This window comes from Cervus elaphus, chromosome 13 (genome assembly GCF_910594005.1).
Source record: "Cervus elaphus chromosome 13, mCerEla1.1, whole genome shotgun sequence".
Taxonomy (NCBI): Eukaryota; Metazoa; Chordata; class Mammalia; order Artiodactyla; family Cervidae; genus Cervus; species Cervus elaphus.
In genome coordinates, this window is record NC_057827.1 from 10,747,500 (window position 1) to 10,771,622 (window position 24,123).

The 24,123-nt window shown below is 44.2% G+C and overlaps 1 protein-coding gene across 2 annotated transcripts in view; it reads left to right on the forward strand.

Annotated features, from left to right (window-relative positions):
• Positions 1-24,123, forward strand: part of ADAMTS17 (ADAM metallopeptidase with thrombospondin type 1 motif 17) — a 393,159-nt gene that overhangs the window by 288,744 nt on the left and 80,292 nt on the right. For both annotated transcript variants that reach the window (XM_043922552.1, XM_043922553.1), the window contains exons 16-17: positions 12,005-12,085; positions 20,935-21,092. In XM_043922552.1, coding sequence (XP_043778487.1) covers positions 12,005-12,085; positions 20,935-21,092 — 239 coding nt within the window. The remainder of the gene's footprint in view (positions 1-12,004; positions 12,086-20,934; positions 21,093-24,123) is intronic.

Below are 24,123 nucleotides of genomic sequence, written 5' to 3' on the forward strand. Positions count from 1 at the left end.
AGGGAATGAGCAGGAACTTATTAAAAGGTCTAGGGAGAGCAAGCTCGTATCAAGTGGATGTTCATATGTTGTTTGAATCAGAATAAATAGACTTGGTTTAGATCTAGTAAATAAGCAAACAAGCAAAACACACACTGCCACAATTACCTTGGAGGAAAAAGGGATCACGGCAGAGCAGGTCCTGATACAGTTACACACACGACTGTCACTCACGTTTTAAGGGTCAAAATAAGTTACATGGTCACATAATTCTAAGAGGTCAAGGAAATGCATTCCTACCATTATTCCAGAGAGAGACCTGACAATATTTGGTGGGCAGCCCCGTGACACAGCACCTATAGCGAACTTTTCTGCCTTCTGGTATTTTGGTTGCCAACACATGACATCATTTCCTAGCCCCTAACTGAAAGCCAGTCCTGATAAACAGCAAACACCATCCATGTACAGTAGACCCCCTTATCCCCAGGGGGTACCTTTCAACACCCCCAATGGATGACTGAAAGCATAAATGATATGGGGCCCTATATACATTGGGCTGGCCAAAAAGTTCCTTCAGGTTTCTACATAACGTCTTATGGAAAAACCCAAATGAATTTTTTGGTCATTGCAATACTATGCTTTTTTTCCCTACAAATACACAACCTGAGGTAAAGTCTAATATATAAATTAGGCATAGTAAGAGATTAATAATAACTAATAATAAAATAGAACAATTACAACACTATCCTGGAATACAAACTATGTAAATGTGGTCTTTCTCCCTCAAAATATCTTACTGTACAAATTCAATGCCTTTTCCATCTTAAGCACTTAGCATGCACTGTGGCCATAAACTTTTGCAGTTTGAGATGTGACAGCAAATTTCATTTTACCTTGTGCACAGTTTTATAAATGAAAGATTCATTCTTACCGTAGATCTTAGCAACCTAACCATATGATTTTTTTTTCCCTTTTTTGGTTAAGTCTAGAACTTCCACCTTTTCACTTAAGAACTTTACAGCTTCTCTTTGGCATGTGCAAAGTGCCAGCATCACTACTCTGGTGCCTTGGGGCCATTATAAAGTAAAATAAAGATCATTTGACTGTTGTGAAACCGCAATAGTCAATCTGATAAGAGATGGCTACTAAGTGACTAGTAGGCAGGTTACAGTTAACAAAGGGATGATTCACATTCTGGGCAGGATGGAGTGGACTGCGTGAGATTTCATCACATTAGTCAAATGGCATGCAATTTTAAACTTATTGTTATTTCTGGAATTTCCATTTAATATTTTTAGACTACAATTAACTGCAGGTAGCTAAAACTACAGAAAGTTAACTGCAGATAAGGAGGTTGCTGTATGTAGAGGCGACTCATCTGTGGCATCCTTCTCAGAAGAGTCTGCAACAAATGGGAGAGACCAAGATAACGGAAATGTAAAAAACAAGATAACTCAAATAATAGAAGTTCCAGATCTCTAATAACTATTCTTAGAAATATTTGAGAAGTGATTTTACTCATAAAACCAGTACAGAGTGCCAGGAGAAGAAGCAATCAGAAAATAAAAAGGAGATCTCAACTATTAAAACTATGACTATCAAATTAAAACCTTGGAATAAAAAGCACCATACATAAAGAAATAACAAATGACAGACAGAAAAAAAATGTATGCAAGTCTAGCAAGAGTTTCAGTCCAAAATATATTAAATACACGTTAATAGATATAAAATATATTTTCAAGGATCTTGCTTATCAAATAAAAACAAGCCAGTAGGAGAATGGACAACACTTTTGAATAAGGTAGTTAACTGAAGAGTAAATACAAATGACCAATAAGTATATGCTAAGATGCAGAGCCACAATGATAATGAGGGAGATGCAAATTATATCTATTATATCATACTTTTTCACATCTGAGACTAGCAAATATCAAGAGGATTGATAATATCAAGTATCTAAACATGTGAACCAACATGTATTCTCCTATAGAATTGGCTAACTTCTGTATTAGTTAAGCCATTATGGAGAGCAATTTAATGTACATTTAACATTTAAACTGCATGTATATTTTTTCAGTAGACAGATTTATTATTGACCTCTGTGTTGAATATGGAGAAGGCAATGGCAACCCACTCCAGTGCTCTTGCCTGGGAAATCTCATGGATGGAGGAGCCTGGTGGGCTGCCGTCTATGGGGTCGCACAGAGTCGGAAACGACTGACGTGACTTAGCAGCAGCAGCAGTGTTGAATAGAATGCAGGTGAGTCAAGACATTCTAGGTTTGGTTATTTTTAGTTTTAGGCTAAAACTGTCAATATCTGATCATTTTTGATCTGTAGAAAAAGTCAATATTTACACTTCCCATGGCAGAAATGATGTCATCGTCACTCTAATGCACAATTAGAAAACAAGCTTCTTTTTCTAAAGCTGACTTCTTGGAAACAGTCCTAGGACTTAACACAAAGCAGTAACTTTTACTTAAGAAATACTCAATTTGCATGTGTGTTGAACGGATACTCAATTTGCATGTATGTTGAACGGTTGAACAGTTCAGCAGTTCAGTGAAGACCTACAAGACCTTCTAGAAATAACACCCAAAAAAGATATCCTTTTCATTATAGGGGACTGGAATGCAATAGTAGGAAGTCAAGAAACACCTGGAGTAACAGGCAAATTTGGACTTGGAGTACAGAATGAAGCAGAGCAAAGGCTAATAGAGTTTTGCAAGAGAACGCACTGGTCATAGCAAACACCCTCTTCCAAAAACACAAGAGAAGACTCTACACATGGACATCACCAGATGGTCAATACCAAAATCAGATTGATTATATTCTTTGCAGCCAAAGATGGAGAAGCTCTATACAGTCAGCAAAAACAAGACTTGGAGCTGACTATAGCTCAGATCATGAACTCCTTATTGCCAAATTCAGACTTAAATTGAAGAAAGTAGGGAAAACCACTAGACCATTCTGGTATGACCTAAATCAAATCCCTTACAATTATACAGTGGAAGTGACAAATAGATTTAAGGGATTAGATCTGATAGACAGAGAGCCTGAAGAACTATGGACAGAGGTTTGTGACATTGTGCAGGAGGCCATGATGAAGGACATTCCCAAGAGAAAGAAATTCAAAAGGGCAAAATGGTTGTCTGAGGAGGACTTACAGATAGCTGAGAAAAGAAGAGAAGTGAAAGGCAAAGGAGAAAAGGAAAGGTATACCCATTTGAATGCAGAGTTCCAAAGAACAGCAAGGAGAGAGAAGAAAGCCTTCCTCAGTGATCAATGCGAAGAAATAGAGGAAAACAATAGAATGGGAAAGACTAGAGATCTCTTCAAGAAAATTAGAGATACCAAGGGAACATTTCATGCAAAGATGGGCACAATAAAGGACAGAAGCAGTATGGACCTAACAAAAGCAGAAGATATTAAGAAAAGGTGGCAAGAATACACAGAAGAACTATACAAAAGAGATCTTCATGACCCAGATAATCACAATGGTGTGATCACTCACCTAGAGCCAGACATCCTGGAATGTGAAGTCAAGTGGCCCTTGGGAAGCATCACTACAAACAAAGCTAGTGGAGGTGATGAAATTCCAGTTGAGCTATTTCATATCCTAAAAGATGATTCTGTGAAAGTGCTGCACTCTATATGCCAGCAAATTTGGAAAATGCAGCAGTGGCCATAGGACTGGAAAAGGTCAGTTTTCATTCCAATCCCAAAGAAAGGCGATGCCAAAGAATTCTCAAACTGCTGCACAATTGCACTCATCTCACATGCTAGCAAAGTCATGCTGAAAATTCTCCAAGCCAGGCTTCAGCAATACGTGAACCATGAACTTCCAGATATTCAAGCTGGATTTAGAAAAGGCAGAGGAACCAGAGATCAAATTGCCAATATCCGTTGGATCATAGAAAAAGCAAGAGAGTTCCAGAAAAAACATCTACTTCTGCTTTATTGACTATGCCAAAGTTTTGACTGTGTGGATCACAACAAACTGGAAAATTCTTAAAGAGATGGGAAAAGCAGACCACCTGACCTGCCTCTTGAGAAACCTGTATGCAGGTCAGGAAGGAACAGTTAGAACTGGACATGAAACAACACACTGTTCCAAATAGGAAAAGGAGTACGTCAGGGCTGTATATTGTCACCCTGCTTATTTAACTTATATGCAGAGTACACCATGAGAAATGCTGGGCTGGAAGAAGCACAAGCTGGAATCAAGATTGCCGGGAGAAATATCAATAATCTCAGATATGCAGATGACGCCACCCTTATGGCAGAAAACGAAGAAGAACTAAAGAGCCTCTTGATGAAAGTGAAAGAGGAAAGTGAAAAAGCTGGCTTAAAACTCAACATTCAGAAAACTAAGATCATGACATCCAGTCCCATCACTTCATGGGAAATAGATGGGAAAAAAGTAGAAACAGTAAGAGACTTTATTTTTGGGACTCCAAAATCACTGAAGATGGTGACTGCAGCCATGAAATCAAAAGACACTTGCTCCTTGGAAGAAAAGTTATGACCAGCCTAGATAGCATATTAAAAAGCTGAGACATTACTTTGCCAACAAAGGTCCCTCTAGTCAAAGCTATCATTTTTCCAGTAGTCATGTATGGATGTGAGAGTTGGACCATAAAGAAAGCTGAGCACCAAAGAATTGATGCTTTTGAACTGTGGTGTTGGAGAAGACACTTGAGAGTCCCTTGGACTTCAAGGAGATCCAACCAGTCCATCCTAAAGGAGATCAGTCCTGAATATTCATTGAAAGGACTGATGCTGAAGCTGAAACTCCAATACTTTGGCCACCTGATGTAAAGAACTGACTCATTTGAACAGACCCTGATGCTGGGAAAGATTGAAGGCAGGAGGAGAAGGGGACGACAGAGGATGAGATAGTTGAATGGCATCAGCGACTCAGTAGACATGAATTTTAGTAAACTCCAGGAGTTGGTGATGGACAGGGAGGCCTGGCATGCTACAGCCCATGGGGTCGCAAAGAGTCGGACATGACTGAGCAACTGAGCTGAACTGAACTGCAGGTATGTTTGACCCAGCAATGCTCACAGCTGGTGTGTGTAACATTATATATATGCATAGAAAGACATGCGAAGCTGTTCATTGCAGTTTATGCTTTCTTAGTGCTTTTGCAGAGGCTTAATTCACATACCATAAAATTCATCCATTTAAGGTGTACAATTCAAAGGCTTTAGTAAATGCTCGGTGTTCTTCAGCCATGACCAAAATCATCCCAGAAAGAAACCCCACACCCGTTAGCAGTCAGTCCCCATCTCCCTCCTCCTACCCCAGCCCTAGGCAGCTACTTTTTGTGTGTCTATTTGTCTGTTCTGGACATTTCATATAAATGGCATCATACAAAATGTGATCTTTGTGACTGGCCTTAGTAACTTAGTATAGCATTTTCAAGTTTCTTCCATATTGTATCATCTATCAGTGTTTCATATTTTTTTTGCTAAATCATACCCATTTTAAAAATGGATTTCATATTTTTAAAATGAGAATGTAAAAATACATTCATTACTTGGTGGACATTTGAGTTTTTTCTGCTTTTTTGGTTATAATGAATAATGCTGATATAAACATATTTTTCATTCTTCTTGGGTATATAGTACATAGGAGTAGAATTGGTAGGTAGTGTGGTAATTCTATTTTTCCTGTTTTGAGGAACTATCAAACTCTTCTGCAATATTCTTGTACCATTTTACATTCCTACCAGCAGTAAGTGAGGGGTTCAAATTCTCCACATTCTCTCCAGCACTTGTTACTGTTTATCATTTTTATTATAGGTATCCTAGTAGATATGAAGTGGTATCACATTGTTGTTTTGGTTTGTATTTCTTTAATTACTAATGATGCTGAGACTCTTTTCATGTGCCTTTTGGCCATTCTTGCATCTTCTTTGGAGAAATGTCTATTAAAATCCTTTGCCCATTTTTAAATTGGATTATTTGCCACTTTATTATTGAGTCGAAAGATTTCTTTATATACTCTGGACATGGTTCTTTTATCAAAATGATTTGCAAATATTTTCTCCCAGTGTGTGAGTTTGCCTTTTCACTTTCTTGATTGTATCCTTTGAAGCACAAAGTTTAAAATTTTAATATGATCCATTTTCTTTTTTTCCTTCTGTTGCTTGTGCATTTGTTGCCAAAACTCAGCCTCTGTTCACTGGTGCTGAATAGAAACGCAGACCCAGAGTTTTGGATGAAGTAGAAAAGAGTGGATTTTATTGTTTTGCCAGGCAAAGGGGGCCACAGTGGGCTACTGCCCTCAAGACTGTATGACCCACCCTGGAGTGTGTAGTGAGAAGTTTTTCAGTGTTCAAGGAACAGGGCATGATCAGCTTGTGGACAATTCTTGGATTGGTTGGCTTCAGGGTGAAGTTTCAAGCATCATCAATTTTCTGGTTTCAACCAGTCTAGAGTCTGTGTTCTTATGGTAAGCAGTTTTCATCTGGAGGGGGTCTGTTTCCCAGACAACTTAGGAATCTGTGTCGAGCCTTTATCTGTGTCATTCAGGGAAGTGGGAGTTCGGTGATTCTGCCACGTGGCAGAATTATAGTCTGAATTGTTACCAGTTCCCTAGCCCAACAGCCATTCTTCGTTTTTGCATCTTCACATTTCCCAGTCGTTAACTCTTGAGTCAGCGTTGTGCTTCAAAAGGCAAGAATGCAGAGACTTGTACAGTTTCACTTTTCCTATCTAAAAAGCTAGTGCCTAATCCAAAGGTACAAAGATTTCTTTCAATGTTTTCTTCTAGGAATTTTTTAGTTTTAGCTCTAAGATTTAGGTCTATGACCAATTTTAATTAGGTTTTTATGTACAGTTTGAGGTAAAAGTCCCTCTTTATTCCTTTGTATGTAGATATACAGTCATCCCAACACTGTTGAAAATAATATTCTTTCTCCATTGAATATTCTTGGCATCTTTGTTTTAAGAAATCAGTAAGGGACTTATTTCTAGAGTCTCAGTTGTATTTCACTGAAATATCTGTCCTTATGCTAGTACCACGTTGTCCTGATTACAGGAGCTGACTAGAACTTTGAAAGTAAGAATTGTCAGTCCTCCAACTTTATTCTTTTTAAATATTGGTTTGGCTATTCTGGATCCCTTACATTTGCATATGAATTTGAGAATCACCTTGTCAGTTTTGGCCAAAAAAAAAAAAAAAAAAAGCTGGAATTTTGGTAAGGATTTCGTTTAATCTGTACATCAATTTTTAGGTATCCCCACCTTAACAATGTTAAGTCTTCTGATCCATGAACATGTAGTGTCATTCCATTTATTTATATTTTCTTTAATATCTTTCAACAAGGTTTCTGTAGTCTTTGGTGTAGATATCTTGTACATATTTTATTAAATTTACTCCTAAGTGTTTTATTCTTTTTGATATTAAGTCAAATGGTTTTCTTAATTTCATTTGGAAATGTTTAACCCTAATGAATACAGATACAGTTAATTTTTGTATATTGATCTCATATCTTGCAACCAGCTAAACCTATTCTATCAGATTTTAGTGGCTTCCCTAGTATTTTTCTATATATAAAGTTTTGAAATCTGCAGATAGAGATAATTTTACTTCTTCCTTTCCAATTTGGATGCCTTTTGAAAATCTTTTTCTTGCCTAATTGACAGAGAGAGAACTTTTAGTACAGTGTTGAATAGAAATGGCAAGAGCATTTCCTGAACATCCTTTTCTTCTTCCTGATCTTAAAGGGAAACCATTAAATACTTTACCATTAAGTTTGATGTTAGCTGTGGGGTTTTTATAAATGCTCTTTATCAGGCTGAGGAAGTTTCCTTTTATTCCTAGTTTGTTAAGTATTTTCATCATGGAATAGTATTAATTTTGCCAAATGCTTTCTCTGTATCCATTGAAATGAAAAAGTGTTTTGTCCTTTTTCAGATAAATTACATTGGTTGATTTTTATATGTTGAACCAACCTTGAATTCCTAGGATAAATTATCTTTGACGATAGCATATAATCTCTTTTTATGTTGTTGAAATAGGTTGCTAGTATTTCATTGAGGGGTCTTGTGTGCATATTCATATATGATATAGCATATTTTCTAAAAGTGACAATTTTGAAATAACCTTAATGTCCTAAATGACAATTTTTAAATAATCTAAATCAGTAGGGGAGTAGTTGCATAAGCTACATTGCAATTTAAATGAAAAATAAGGAGAGCTATACATACATGGATAGAAGACATAGCCTACTTTTCTTTAAAAAATGTGCTGTAATACAATACTCATAATGCTTTTCCTAACACTTATATAAAATATAGACAAATAAAACATATACTGTGATATTTTCATATTTATATTTGTGTAGACATTGGTATAAGCAATAAAATATCTGAATGAATATACATCAGAGTGATAGTGGCAGTTCCCACAGGGGATCGGAGTGGGATTTACCTGTATTAAAATTTTTATAATGGGGAAATATACATGCATGTTTCTGTAAATTTAAAATACATAAATGTTTACAAACATAAAAGTTAACTCACTGATACATATAAACCCATGTCTTAACAAATTTTACTGTAAACTAAAGGGAACTTCTGTTAGCCCACAACACAGTCCTACTATTACCACACAAACATAGAAGCAGTTGTTATGATTAAAACTGTGTCAGCTAAAAACTGGTAATAAATTTAGAAAGAGATTTAGTATAGGATCAGCAAAGATATACTGCAGTGGGAAAAGGAGGAAAGGGACAAGAACAAATGACCAGTGTAAAGAAAGAAAAAGCTCACTAGCAAAATATTACCAAGGAGAAGCTGAAAATTATCATCAAACATTATTGCTGTAGATTCCAAAAACTGATTAAGTAATAGCCTCAATGAAAGAAGAACTCATTGGTAAGACATGAGAGCTCAAGGAACAACCAGTGAAGCAGCAGAGGGAAATGAAATGAGACTCAGCTGAGGAAAAGGGCAGAGGAAGAAAACGAGTCCATTACAGAAAGCACGTCTGCATGGATTCAAAGGAAAGGGACACTGCTGAGAACACAGTGAGAAGCATGGACAGGACTGGGAAAAATGAGCAAAGCAAAATGGAAATAAAGGGTCAGAAGGGTAAGAAACTGAATGAGCATTCTGGAAGAAAAAGGGGGTCAAACATAAGTAATTGGTATCCCTGAAGAAAGAACACTAACAAATTGATTATATATATATATATAATCAATGGCAGAAGGAAATATTCTCCAGAGATCTTCACAACCCAGGAATCGAACCTGCATCTCCTGAATTTTGGGCAGACTCTTTACCACTGAGCCACCTGGGACATCCCGTGGACAAAGGAGCCAGGCGGGCTGCAGTCCACAGGATCACAAAAGAGTTGGACACGGCTTAGCAACTTAACAACAACATATATATATATGTATATAAAGTATATTTTACTATATTACAATTCAGAAGCTATAATTTTCTTTGAGTCCATCTCAGAACAAACTTGAGGCAAGCAAGAATTTATTGGAAAAACTGAAAAAAGGACACATAGTGAACATTAAATTAGTTTTTAGGACTAAAACAACTGCAGGAATTATCTTAGAGTACAAAAGATAAATGTAAATTAACAGTGTAGAAGTGATTCAGTAAGTATTAAAGAGCAGTGTAAGAGACTGAAGGGCAGTGTATTAGGCTGATTTCCTCATCTTTTAATATCCAGAGATTAAAATAGTTTACAGCTGATAAGTCGTGTATTAGAAGTGTAAATGCAATTAAAGGTTTATAAGAAAACATCAGAATAAAAAAGAGATAACAGTGAACTAAAATGGATGGATGAGGGAAACCAGAGCTAAGATACTGCCCCACACACCATGTTAGCCCTGCGAAGCGTGACTGCCATTAAACCGCTCTGAGGTCTTTGTATTGTTTGGCAGAAAAAGAGTAGGATGATCTCACTAGATGCAAAAAAGCACTTGATTAACTTCAATACCTCTTCATAACAAAAGCTCTTAACAAACTAGGGGAAAAGAGGACTTCCCTAACCTGACAAATGATGCCTATCACATTCGCACTGCTGACATCATTTTCAGTGGAAAAACTCCCTTCCTCCAACTTCATGAATAAAACAAGGATGTCACTATCTCATGTGGCCTACAGTGTGGTTTTGTAAGTTCCAGCCAGAATGGTGAAAGGAGAAGAAATCCAAGGGATAAAGATCAGAAAGGAAGAAACAAAACTGTCATTCGGGCACATTTCGGTTAGCAACATAGAAACCCAGCTAAAATACACAAATTATTATAAATGATAAGTGTTAGAAAGACAGCCAACTATAGGATATATTGAGTTGGTCAAAAAGTTCATTTGCATTTTTATAGGAGTCTTTGACCAATCTAATATCTTATAGTATCAATATACTTTCTACTGTATCCTTTTATAACTTTAAAATTTTTCACTTTGGGTACACATTGCCAAAGAAAACTCTTAATTATTTTAAAGTTGTCCCTGATCTTTTAAAACTATATACAGTATTCTGCTGGCATAAAATGATGTGCGTATGTTTAGATGTATTAAAAGTTGCTGAAAAGGCTGGTCAGCAAAAATAAGGGTAATTTTCAATGTAGTATAGTTTGTTTTTAGTTTTTTTCCCTTTTGTTGGCTTGAATTATCATATAGTATATTTATAATGAAAATTGAGCCATGTTTACTATGAGAAAATGAGGAAATAAACTCCTCAAAATAGATATTTCCATAATCTCTACATACTTGGGTCCAGAAATTTCTCATTTTTAATACTCCATGGCTGATTCTGATGATCACTTTGGGAACCACAGTGGTAGGATTTATCATCTAATTTGGGATCATCATCTAAATTGCTGAAGCAAATGTATATTACCTTTGTCTAAAACCCAAATGTAAACCAAAACCAAGTGATTGATTACCAGCCTACATTTCAGAATCTCGCTATTATGTTGGGCTCATTAATTGACGCGGTTGCCCAGCTAACCAGGCTTTAGCCAGCCCCAGACTTCCTCCCTGACAGCCTCAGTCATTTCCTTCCAGAACTTCACTAACCAGCTGCCATGTTGGGCGTGTGTGGGGTCAGAGCGTGGGCGGAAGGCCCTGGCCTCTGAGGGACCCCATTATACTTGGAAATACTCAGGGAAGTGGACAGAAGTATACACTGCAGTGGCTGCAGCAAAGTGCAAAGGGCAGTGGAAGCAGGAAATGACACCCGGTGATAAGGTGGTGGTTTGCCATAGGGCAAGTAGCCCAGCTTCTGCCGTCATCCCGTAGAACCAGGGACAAAGTACAGCAAAGATGGGAGGAACCCAGAAGATGATGTGGCCGGGGACTTTTAGCACCCGTGCTCCAGGGCGGTGCTCTTCACACACAACTCCAGGCTCCGGTGTACTGGGGCTGCTGCAAGCAAGCACTGTCCACAGGGAGGCATAAACAGGAGACACACACTGTCTCAGTTTGGGGGCTAGCAGTCTGAGATCAATTGTTGGCAGTGTTGGTTTCTCACGAAGGTGGGAAAGAATCTGTCTCATGCCTCTCTCTTCTGGTGTTTTGCTGGCAGTCTTCGGCTTGTAAGAGCCATCATCTTGATCTCCGCTTCATGATTACACAGAATTCTCCCTGGGTACATGTCTGTCTCCAGTCTTCCTCTGGTTATAATTGCACCAGTCATATAGGACTGGGGGCCCACCTTGCTCCAGTGTGACCTCGTCTTAACTAATTACATCTGCAACAGCCCTGTTTTCAAATAAGGTCACATTCTGAGGTCCTGGGGACCTCATCATATGGATTTGGGGGTGTGAGGGAGCTAGTTCAACTCATAACACATGCAAATGGTGCTCTCTGGAATTTGGGCAGCCAGGATATTCTGGCCGTAGAAGAAGGCTTCTAATTAGTCGGCTAGCTTGACTTCTCAGCGCTCTGAGGTCACCATGGGGGCGGAGCAGTGGGTTTTGGTGGGGGGCGCTGTGAGCCTCTCATGGTGGGTGGAGGTGTGTCGGTTCACCTGCGTGTTATCTGTCACTACAGGTTATATTGAAGCCGCCATCATTCCAGCTGGAGCGCGAAGGATTCGTGTGGTGGAGGATAAACCTGCCCACAGTTTTCTGGGTAAAACAAAAATGGTTTGACTCATAGTGTATGTTCTGAACACTGATTTGGACAATCAAGCTGCTCATTTGGTTCAGCAAAATGCTGACACGGTGCTCTCAGGCCGTTGATTTTAACTCATATTTTAGGTGTCGTGAGTAATCAGCATGTACCAAGCAGTTCTGTCGTATTTGGCTGAAGTGCATCCACCTTGGCAACCCCAAGGCAGATGAGGGGAGGGGTGAACAGGAGCCACCAGCCTTGGACAAGAAGGCAGGTGACAGAAGAGTGAATGAAGGAAGTTGTGAGGAATTGGGGTAGCCTAAGTCCCCCAAAGTAAGCCCAGGAGAGCTCAGGCAGCCAGAGCCTGAGCAGTGAGGGTGCACACCCCAACTTGTGGGAGCTCCTGTAGGCTGTCGATAGCTCTAGGGGTGACTCCTTATCTGGGAAAAGAATAACTGCTCTGAATCTAATGAAAACCCAAAAGAACACTGGTTTCACTAAGTACCGTGTGCCCCAAATTCCCAGTGCCAAGTCCATGGATGTCAGACATGATTGCTCATCTTTCTGTAGAAGGATTAAGTTGCATTCCACACTGTTCTTCATTGCCTTTGACAGAGCTGACAGAACTGTGCTTAAAACCCAAGGATTGTTCCATTTAGCCCCTTCTTAGCCTCAGAAGATCCTCTGAGTGTGTCCTAAACTCAATTCTCAGGCTCTCCACAAGTCCCCGAAAGGTCCAGCTTGTGCTCAAGTACCAGGGTGGTCCTAGTGCTGAGCTGACACACAGCTGTTCTGAATGCCGCCACGCGCAGGGCCTGCCTCTGCCCTGAGTTCACTGGGATGGGCCGTGCTGTGCCCCCGTCCCCCCAGCCCTGCCCCTGCGTTCCTGTCTTGGGCTGAATTTCGCACTGAAGGAGGCTCACCTCCTACCCAGGCACCCCTCTCAAGCATCCTCATGTTGTGTCTCCCCGTCTGTGTGGCAAGGTGCTGTTTGAGATTTTTTTGAGGTAAGATGTGATCTTTTTCTGGCCTCAAACTTAAGAATTAAGCTATTTTGGCTAAAATGAAGTTTACTCATGAAACAATTTATTTCAACCTTTATCCTGATTTTTAAAAGCATGGCTTTGTCCACATTCCTTTCTTTGTAGATATGAAAGTATCTAAGTCTTTCTTTGAAATGGTCTCCACTTGAAAAACCCAAAGTCTGATGAGACGGACACAGACCAAACCTCTAGCAGGCAGGTGCTCAGTGAAGACCACCATCCTATAGAGGAGTTGTGAACCACTGACAGACATGGAGATAGCCCTCTCACTCCTGACTTGGGAGTGGGCGCAGGAGCTCCTGTTTCTAAGTGCCTGCACCAGGCTCTGGGCAGGCAGCCCCCGAGGGTCCCTACTGGGTCCCAGACAGCCCTGCCCCTACCAACTCTCTCACCTGCCGCCATCCACCTGTGTCCTGGAAGCCATAATGGACGTTGCTCTTCCTGCTGCCAGCCTGGGCCTGCTGTCCCTCAGGTTGGCATCCACGTGGGTCTTCATCAGCCCTGTGGTTTTTCCCATGCTGGTCCAGTCCAGCCTGGCACTTTTCTCTGCAGCCATCCCAGCTGTTGCTTTATAAATAGAGTGATGCCCGTAAGTGCTTTCCAAAACAGAGCCTACACTGCTCTCAGCAGCTTTTTCAAAGTGACGACCTTTTTACTGAATTCTCGAAGAATACCAGCCCCTTCTTTCTGCCCATCTAAAGAAATTTGGTCAACTTTATCAGCATTTGTTTTGGGGCCCCATCACCCAGTGTCATGCCAAAAGTTAGCCTTGCCAACTGGTCCATTGGCCCTCCCCTACCTAGAGATGTTTCTGCTCCGCAGAAGCACTGGGCCTCTGTGGGAATCTGACATCACCTTTGACCTTTATCTTATTCAAAACTCATGATCCCAGTATCTCAGGTGCTGGCACAATTCCAAGGTCAGTTTCCTGGTCCTTCCATAAAGCACCAGTAGGTGCCCTGCAAGTAAGCGCCTCAGCTTCCTGTCTGCCCTTAAGACTTCCCAGCACCATTCCTCCAGCCCCAGGGATCTGGTAAAAGCAAGAACATGATCCTTATGTCTGCTTTTCTGTGTGATACAAGACTAGACAGAAGTGTGTCAGAATCCTTCAGATCCCTCAGCATCTGATTCCTGTAGTGAAGATGACTTTTCACTGGAACCTGTGTTAGGGCCAACAAGTAACACCTAGTGGATGCCACCGGGGAAGCCAGCTCTCATGGTGGTCCCTCTCTGACCCTGATGCCGAGGGCTACACCTTCCAATAACAACACTGGCACTGGCATCGTGCCAATCATTGAGCTCTGCTCTGCTTTGAAGACCTGACCCCTGATCCCCCAAATATACCAGAGTATCACTGTGCCTAATTCACTGAGGAGGAAACCAGGGCTCTGGGAGTTCAGCCGCTCATCCAAGCTCCTCTCCAGCTTGGCCTGCTGCAGTTCACAGAGGTGTCTGTCACAGCCAGAGATTGGGTGGAGGCGATTTTTCACTGGAGAACATGTTAAACCTGCCCGTTGCTACTGCTGTGATGTATGGATTTCAGAGAAGCACGTGTCCATCTGAGGAGACAGGTTCAATGTCTCAGGATGAATTCTCAGCTCCCTAGAAGCACTGGACCGCCCTGGGAGGTTGGAGCCAGACTTTGCCACCTTATCTTATCTGCAAATCGAAGTTTCAGTGTTCCAAAGCTTGGTGTATACACAAAGGAAATCTGAAGGTGGTCCATGCTTGATATGTTTCTAAAGTTAGTTCAGACAAGCCTCTTTGCCACCTAGGGCTGGGTGCTTTGGATATCAACCCTGTGTAACTTTGAATTGCTCTCCCATTTGCGGGAGCATTTCCTGAAGAATTCACCCCACCTACCTTCAACCCACGCTGCCTGGCTTTCTGCTCGAAACCACCTGGAACAGGAAATGCCTCTGCAGTTTGCATCCATAGCTGAGAGGGGAGCTGGCAGAACTCCGAGTGGAAATAAAAGGAGCTGACTCAATGCCAGGATGAGAAGTAGGTTGAATGTGGGTCAAGTCTTCCAGTGGAATCTAGGAGGCAGAGAGACAGAAAGGAGCCCGGCTTCTTTACAGTGCTGGGCGAGAAGTGGGCATGCAGACAAGGTCTGACCTCCTCTGTCTGCCTCCAGGCAGTCCAGAGAGGAGCCCAGCCATCCCAGCAGGAATGCCCCTCCCCAGGCCCCGGAAAGGCTCAGGATCTCCCGTGGTGCCCGGAAGTCCAGGGACATCGTGTCAATGTCTGCAGAGACAGGAGGGCTGGATGGAAATAGGTGGTCCCCACGTGACCTCATACTTCGGGCCGTTTTGAAGAGGTTTGGCTCTGCTGTGGTAGCAGAGGAAAGCATGTACTCATCTTCATCCCGCGAAAGTCTCTTCAGCTGTTGAAAGGCTTCTAGTAGCTCCTGAGCAAAACACACAAAAGCAAGTACTGCTGCATTTGGGGCAGGGTTTAAATATCCAGCTTCTGACTGAGGCAGGACCAGCAAGTGAAAATCTCCTCTCCAGCGAATCCAAACTTCTGACATTACGGATAGGATCACGTTGCTCTGGAATCCCCTTTGTTCCTAACTCCATTATTTCTTGACAGAGCAGAGCATTTGTGGGAGGCCTGGCGTGCTGCAGTCCATGGGGTCACAAAGAGTCGGATACCACTGAGCGACTGAGCAACAACGTAACAGCCCCTGTTGAGTTTCTCAGCCTAAAAATTCTAATTTCAAATGCAAATTCATCTCAAAATGCTTACAGATGAAGGGGACTTGCAAATACCATTGATGCCAAGGATTGAGAGGAACAGGAATTTCCGGAGCCCAAAACTTATTTAATTTTGGAGGGCTTCTTTAAGGAACAGAATGCATTTTGTATACAGCCTTGGAAAGGGCCCCATGAGGGGCCCTGGAGCTTCAACTCCCCTGGCTCATGCAAACCCTGCTCTGGGAAGCTCGCGCTGGGGTGCTGCTGCAGACTGGCCAGGAGCGACCCGCATGCCTGCCCTCTCTGGGGCTAACGTGGCCCCACAGGGTGGTTTTCTCATCGGACTCCACACTGAACCTGTCCCCTGTCAGTGATATTCAGATCTTGACATTCCAGCAGACTTTCTGAGGCTGCAGTCTTACTCTTCTGAAAGGATGTCAGGTGCTAACACCCAGTTTTAGCAGGAAGTTCAGAATTCTGGTATGGACCATAGCAGCCTGCATATTTTGGATCCTGCTGCCTAAATGACTCACCCCAGAGTCAGTGGGCTTGCAGCGATCCCCATGATTCTTGGAACTGCTGGCCTCCTCCTTATAATTCTGCCTCTGAGTTTTCCTCCCGTGCAAAATGCATGAAGGCTTGTCATCACCAGCCCACTGTCCTGAGAAAGGGTTGCCGTGTTCAGATGAGGGGGTCAAGTGGCAGTGGTAAAATTGGCTGCATTTCTGGAAGCTTCCGGCTGCTGTGCAGACGGCCGCAGCAGAGCTTGGACTTGCAAAGTTTCTTCTTTCTGGGGCCATGAGAGCCCCCCCATACACACACCCCCCTGAAGCTGTGACAGTGAGATTTTGCCAATTCAGCAGACCAGGACCTCCAAAGCCCAGAGAGGCACCTTCAGAAGTTGTAAGAGTGCCCATCAGCAGGGTGTGGATGGGAAGGCTGATGGTTTGCGTCTCTTCCCAGCTCTGCATTCACAGAGCTCACATGGCTAACTGAAATCTGCCATGGGGGCGCCTTTACAGCTTGAGTAGTGACAAGCAGTGGAAGTCTAGGCTGCTTTCCCCAGAGAGCCTGTCCCCAGCACTGTGCCATCAGGCATGTTCCTCCCCCTCCTGCTCCTGGCCTTTCTGGAATCGCGGGAGAGCCACTGCCTGCCTCTCTGCTTGCCCTCTGCCTTCCCTGGCCGCTTTCACCCGCTATGACCTCCCCCTCCCGGCCTGTGGACCGCCTACGGAAACGTCTCCTCCCCTCACCCCTACCGCCCCGCAGGATCCTGCCCTCGTGGTGAGAGGGTGGTGCGTGCACAGCACCCACAGGCTCTGTCTGTTCCTCGTGGGACCCATGGCGGGCGCCTCTGTCCACAGAAATGGGGCTTCCCCAGGCAGTGCCCACATCTCTGTGCAGCGTTTCTGTGGATGGATTATAATTGGCTCCAGCTGTGCCCTCCTCCACTTTTTCCAGTTCTTCCCACTCTTGACCTCCCCGATGCTTGCCTTTTGGCACGAGGGTGGCGTGGCTTTCAGTTCATAATCCAGTAAGTCCTGTTAAAGCACCTTGGAAACAAGGCCAAGTAAGACAGAGCCACCTCACCCTAAACAAGTGCCGGATAGGGCAGGGTCCCGGAGAAAGTTTAAGGCCTGGATGGAGTGTGCCTTCCTGAGTCTCAGAGGGTACTAAGCTGACATCAGTAAGGATCCTAGCATGACTTCTAGAAATCCATACTAGTCACTTTCTTTCTCAACCTGCCCTGCTTCTATCATGGTTAATGTTTTTAAAAAACCAACCTCATGCATGAGACAAGTGCTCAGGGCTGGTGCACTGGGAAGACCCAGAGGGATCGGATGGGAAGGGAGGCAGGAGGGGGGATCACGATGGGGAACACATGTAAATCCATGGCTGATTCATGTCAATGTATGGCAAAACCCACTACAATATTGTAAAGTAATTAGCCTCCAGCTAATAAAAATAAATGAAAAAAAATTTTTTTTAATTTAAAAAAAAAATAAAAAACAACCTCCAAATGTGACATGTGAAAGCTAAACCCAGTTCTCAGTTTGAGTACTGACTTCAGGTACTGCTGGATCCAGGGGCTTAAAACGATGGGAAATGATGTCTGTATCCTGGCACTGCTGTCCTGCCTCAGTGGACTGTAATCTGAGGGCCTCTTGCCACGTACTGGCAGACTCAGACTTAGATCGAGTCTCTGGGCAACTTTGGGAAAGAGAGCTGCTGCTTCCTAAGGTGAATGAAAGTGTTAGAATCGACTCTTCCTGTCCAGAGTTGGGTGGTGGACCCGCTCCTGGAGGTGAGGAGTTTAGGATTAGCCCCTCATGACTGGGGAAGAACACATCCCCAGAAGCTCCTCCGGGGGGTGTTACTTGCAAAAGGAGGGAAAGAGATGAGGGAGCAACACACGATATGTTCACAGAAGCCCTAAAGTGGAGCACAGCCAGGCCCGGCCGGGGGCATTGAGTGCAGGAGCCGACTGGGGCGCGAGCGCGGGCTGAGATGGGAAGGGTGGGCCGCCCCCGTGTGCCTGGTCTCTGCGAGAGAAAGGGGCTCTGGGGCAGCCCCAGAGTGATGGTGGTCAGCACCCAGCTTCACAGAAACTCACTCTGCTCATCTCTGATTCCAAGTCACAGAGATTCTCAACCCGCTCAAGCATCCCCAGCCCAGTGACAATGACAGTAAGCCTCCCCTCTCCTCCACTTCTGCAGCCTCTCTCTGCCACCTCCCCTTGCTGCTCTGCATGGGCAGGGTGCCTCCCTCCCCACCCCCCAACTCTGCACAGAAACTGAGCTCATCAGGGAGCCAGGGAGCAAATCCCAGCTGCCAGGCGCTCCGGCCGCCTCTGCTCCCTGCCTTTCCTGCTGTCTCAGCTCTGGGCTCCCCCTCCAGAGGCCTTCCCCGGCGGGCCAGGTCTCTGCCCACACGCACGCTTGAGCCCTGCACTGGCCTCTGTCTCAGAGCTTCCACAAGCGGCTCATGTTCATCTGTCATCTAGCCCACCTCGCTTTCAGACCCTGAGCTCCTCAGGGCAGGAGCTGTGTCTTCAGCACCAGCTACAAGGCCCTCAGAAAGAGGTAAGAAAACAATTGTCCAAACCTGCAGATGAATTGAAAGAGCAGTGAACACCCATGCACCCTTGGGCTGGAAGTACTTGTAGGTTGGTAGTTCACTGGAAGCTGTGGAAAACCACAGAGTTGGTTGTTTTTATGAGGATATGTAGAACATGAGGCATCACAGCGATCTGAGGTTGGAATGTGTTCTCTGGGAGAATATGACATTTGCACATTTTAGCATCTGTCATAAAACTCTAGACTTGTGCTGTAACCTAACGAATGTGGGACCTTGGTCTGTTTAGGTTCAGGTCTCCATGTGTGACTTCAGACAAGTTACTGAACCTCCCTGTGCCCCCATTTCCTCATCTGTGAGAAAGAAGGCAGTAATCCTTTACCTTAGAGTGCTGTTGGGAAGGTCAAATGGGTAAAAGCATATGGAGAATGTGCCCTTTATATGGGGACTTGCAGGCGGTGGCTAAGAAGAGAAAAATGAGCAGAAATTGTGAGTATCCCAACAGACTCGCTTCCTTCCAGTAGCCAGGAAATCCCAAGAGTGGGTAGAATTCTTTGAAGGGAAACATTGGGTTCTAAGTGGCGGAGCTTTCTCTTTTCAAAGCCGTTCCTGGAGTCCTGTAATCCGCAGCCACGCTCACTGAGTGTGACCCCTCCTGGAAGCTGTCCTACTGGGAGGCGGCCCTACCCAGACCCCTTGGTTTCTCTTGGCGGTTCCTGTAAAGGCGGAGTGCTAAGCCTGCACCTCCCCCTCGGGACAGGGGAGCCCACCGGGACCACCGTGTCCTGCAGACCAGGAAGCAGAGGGCAGCACCCCCAGCTGCTTGTGGCCTGATCAGGGTCGGACCCATCAGGTCCTAACCCAGCCCAGGGCTCGTGGGCTCAGGCTTAACTGAAATTCCTTGTGGGTTTCAACTCTCATTATCCAAAACTGGTGGGCATTTTGTTTCTGACCTCATAAGCAAAGGGTGGGGAACCTGATTTCGCTGATTGTGGACTGTGCAGGGTTCAGGGGTGCTGGCAAAGAATGTGGCATTGGACTTGGGGTGCATGGAGAGTTTTATATTTTGAGTAACATAAAGACTTGGTATTGACTATTTTTATTTACTACCTTCTCTTACTTGTCAGAGTAGGTTTTATAATCATTGTTTACTTTCCTGAATAACAAAGCAAAACAAACCAAAAAAGCCCAGAATTTCACTGTAGAATGCTCTCTCATGAGAACTACATGACTCTAAAGCCTAAATGAGGAAAAAACAAAGAAATTACGGGTGAGCAGTCAGATGGTAATAAATACATGGCTTGTATGGAAAACCAAATCTTTGCTATGGCCAGTCAGCAGAATGTCAGTTCCAACACACTTCGAGAGAGCAAAGTGTGAACCTGGCAAAAGCCATGAAGCTGAGGGTGGGCGCAGCCCTGCCACTCACTTGGCATCAGCTGACTTACTGCCACATCTGTCTGTAAGCAACTCAGGGTGAGAGACTCCCGTCTTTAGTACAAGGACACTTGCTTCTTGAAGGAGCATCTACTTCACTCATCTGGGGCTATCAGATCCCTAAGGGACACTACAGTTAGGCTGCCCTCTAAAAAGCCCCAGGTAGGTAAGAGTGAAATGAATGAATTTTGCTAAAGCTGCAAAACCTGTTTTGGAGACTTGGACATGTGGAAATAGAATCCATTCATCGGGCAGAAAATCCCCTACTCTGTAAGCCTAGCGAAATGCGATAGGGCTGTGTGTGGCTGTCTGCATCCTCTGGCACTCCTCCTGACACCCGCTCTGTGTGAGCCGATTCTGAGACACCAGCCCACGCTCTGAGGCACAGGAGTCGAGGCAGCTCTCACTCAGGGACCTGGGGTCAGGAGCTGCTGTCTGCCCATGAGCCAGCCTTCTGTTCTCAGAGAAAGCTCCCTTCCCCTCACGGCAGGCCTCCCTCTTCTGCCCTGTGGAGGCGGAGCATGAGACCTCCGACCCACCCCTCAAGACACGCTGACTCCCTTCAAAGACAGGCTGACTCCTCCAATTCTGTGGTGTTCCATTTTCTTTCTAGCTCTCAAGGACTCCAGTAAGAGATCCATCAACAGTGACTGGAAGATAGAGCTCCCCGGAGAGTTCCAGATTGCAGGCACAACCGTCCGCTACGTTCGGAGGGGCCTGTGGGAGAAAATTTCTGCCAAGGGACCGACCAAAATGCCGCTGCATCTGATGGTATTTGCTGTGCGTTTGTATTAGTCCTGAGTCGGCTGGGTCCGAGAGGTCTACCAGTTGACTTCTTCCCTGGGGCCCTATGGGAGGAGGTATGCTTGGTTCTTGGTGGTTTACCTGGCCACCTGCTGCTCAAGTCTCTCTCTTGGTCTTTTCCTTGTGTAATCCTTTTCGCTACATGCTTCAAAATGCTGCCCTCTCAAAATTTTGCCTTGGCTTTTTACTGGCAGAACTCCCATCCTTTTCAAAAGGAACCACCTCCAGGATGGAAATGCTTAGTCATGTGGCCGCCGGGGAGACCTGGCATCATTAAGCAGACAGTCCCACTCAAAGTCTGTTTTAGTATCAGGTGGCTTAGATTTGCACCACGGTTTGTATAATTACATCAGAAACTACCTTTTGAAAACAAACTGTTGACTCTGTTTCCAAACCGACACCACTCAGGTTTTCCAGGCTCAACTTGCAACAAGCCTTCAGGAATTGAGACAGAAACAAATTCTACTGGACTATTTACTCCCCAGATGGTCTCAGGAAATCTGTGGAGTTGGGCCAGATCAGGGCACTCTGGTCTTACGTGTTGTCTCAGGAAGGACTCCATGCAAACCACTGAAATGTTTGGTTATACTGCCTTTTAAGACTATGAAAGATCTCCAGGGAAAAGAATGCCACCATTGCTTTCTCAGGGTTCAGGAGTTCTCGTGGCTAACTTCTGATAGCTCATAATTATTGATTCCATGTCTCCTTCCAAAGAATGGGAATTGTGACAGCTCGTGTGTATGTAATCAAAGCACAGTTTGTCCTCCATGCCGCCCGAAGTCTCTACTTGGAAGTTCTTATCATCCCCATTAATTTGTGGTTTCTGGCAGCTGGCATCTGTTTAAGATTAGGTGATACCCAAGAGATTCCCAGGCCACCTCTCAGTAAGAATCTCCTGAGGAGACCAGCTCTGCAAGTGAGCAGAGATGTCTCCCACAATGGCCCTAAGCCTGTTACAATTTCCAATAAGAGCAAAGGGAGCTAGTTCCCATGGCTGACATAGTGCAAAAATCCACACACTAAAGCTACTGCAGATATACACTTAAAAGTTGATTTTTGGAACCTAAGAGCCTGTGCACACTTAATGCACTCAGTTGTGTCTGACTCTTGCAACTCCATGGACTGTAGCCCGCCAGGCTCCTCTGTCCATGGGATTTTCCAGGCAAGAATTCTGGAGTGGGTTGCCATTTCCTCTTCCAGAGGATCTTCCTGATCCAGGGGTTGAATCCACATCTGCCATGTCACCTGCATGGCAGGCAGATTCTTTACCCGCTGAGCCACTGGGAAAGCCTGTACCCAAGCCATTTCTCTGCGATTAGATTGTTTCCTAATCTAAGTCACTGGAACATGTCCTCCTGTCCTGAGTTAAAAGCAGTCATTCAGAGGGACTAAAAGAGGAAGTGAAAGACAAGATAAAACCCAAGATAGCAGTCTCACCTGTGAGCACATGAAGTTGCTTTTCTAGCAAACACCAAGATGGGTCTATTTCCCTTCTTTCCCCAAAGCTTGCATAAACTGTGAGTGAATTGTCAGCCCATTAAAGCAAATGCACAGCCTGGATTCATTCAGACCATGATAAACAAAACTCAGGGAATGCAACAACTGCCACAGCTGAAGTTCCTGCCTTCTTGAACATTAATCACTTTTCTCTCTTGAAATATGATTGCTAGTTACTTCCAGTTTTTAAACCTAGAAATGAGAGGAGCCTGTCTTCCTCTGAAGGGAAATCCAATGTCCCCTAACTGAGGTGTGCTCATTGCTTGCGAGGTCAGGAGCACCCATAAAGCCACAGGGACCTGCATTTGAAACCAATTATGTACATGCACACACAAATTATACGTGGCTACAAAATTGCATGAAATTGGTTTCATATGGATTCTCAATTCACCAGTCTTATTCCCGTACTGAGATAATAAAGATCTCTTTTAAAGAGTTTTTTTTTTTTTTTTTTTTAAACTGGAGGCATTTTTCCAAATGTATTACTGCAAGTCTATTTCTTGGAGAAGTGGATGTTTATTCAGTTTGGGCTGCTCTTAGCACCCCACCCCCACCCTGCAACTCCAGCCTTAGGAGGGCTGGGAGATGCTTGGGCGGGAGAGCGACCCCTGTTGTCTGGCATACTGTCTGCCTGGCCTCCCTCAGGTCAGATGGAGCACCCTCTGCCTCCAACTCCCGCTGACCGGCTCTCCCAGAACCCCAGCCTGGAAGCGAAGTTGCTGGCTGCATAGACCCAGGAGTGCCACCCGGTTCCAAGCCTGGGCTGAAGATGTACCACCAACAGCCAGGCCATTTGAAGCTCCCACAAAAGAGCTTGTTTTGCACCACTAAGTACACAGAGAGAAATAAAGCCAATAGAGCACCCCTGTGCTTACAAGGCTTGTCAAATGCAATACCAAACTAAGAGAAGGCCCCTCCACCTGCCCACTTGCTAGGATTTCAGACCCCAGGGTCCCCAAGCTGCAGGATCGTGGCTCCCCCACACCTCACTCCCAGCTTTAAGCCCTGTGCCAGGCCTGTGCCACCCTGTTGGCCTTATCATGATCCTGCCTCCCATGGTACAGGAAGGCTCCTGCATCCTTGACAGGCATCCACGAGGTTCCCTTGTAGGGCTGTGTTTAACCTGGAGCCTGCCTTACCCATGGCAGTGACTGGTGCTCGGGGAGTGAAGAGTGGCATTTATTTTCAGAGGAGTCACCCTACTTGTTCAGATGCCTGTTTAGAAAAAGCATTACATTTGTGTCTTTCTCACCCACAAGGGCAGTTTCGTGGGTGATTACATGGAGCATGTAAAGTGCAGTTGGAGCACTCAGACTGGCTTATCCCCAAATCCCTCCTCTAAACCAGTCCTCCCTCCAGTGGAAAAGAGGACCAATGGTTTACATATGCTCCAGCCCCCAAGTTGAGTATCTGTGGAAACCAAAACTGAAATAAAGGAGTGCCCCTGGAATGAACCTGTTTTGAAACCCCCAAAAGAATGGGCTACCCCTGGTGGGAAGAC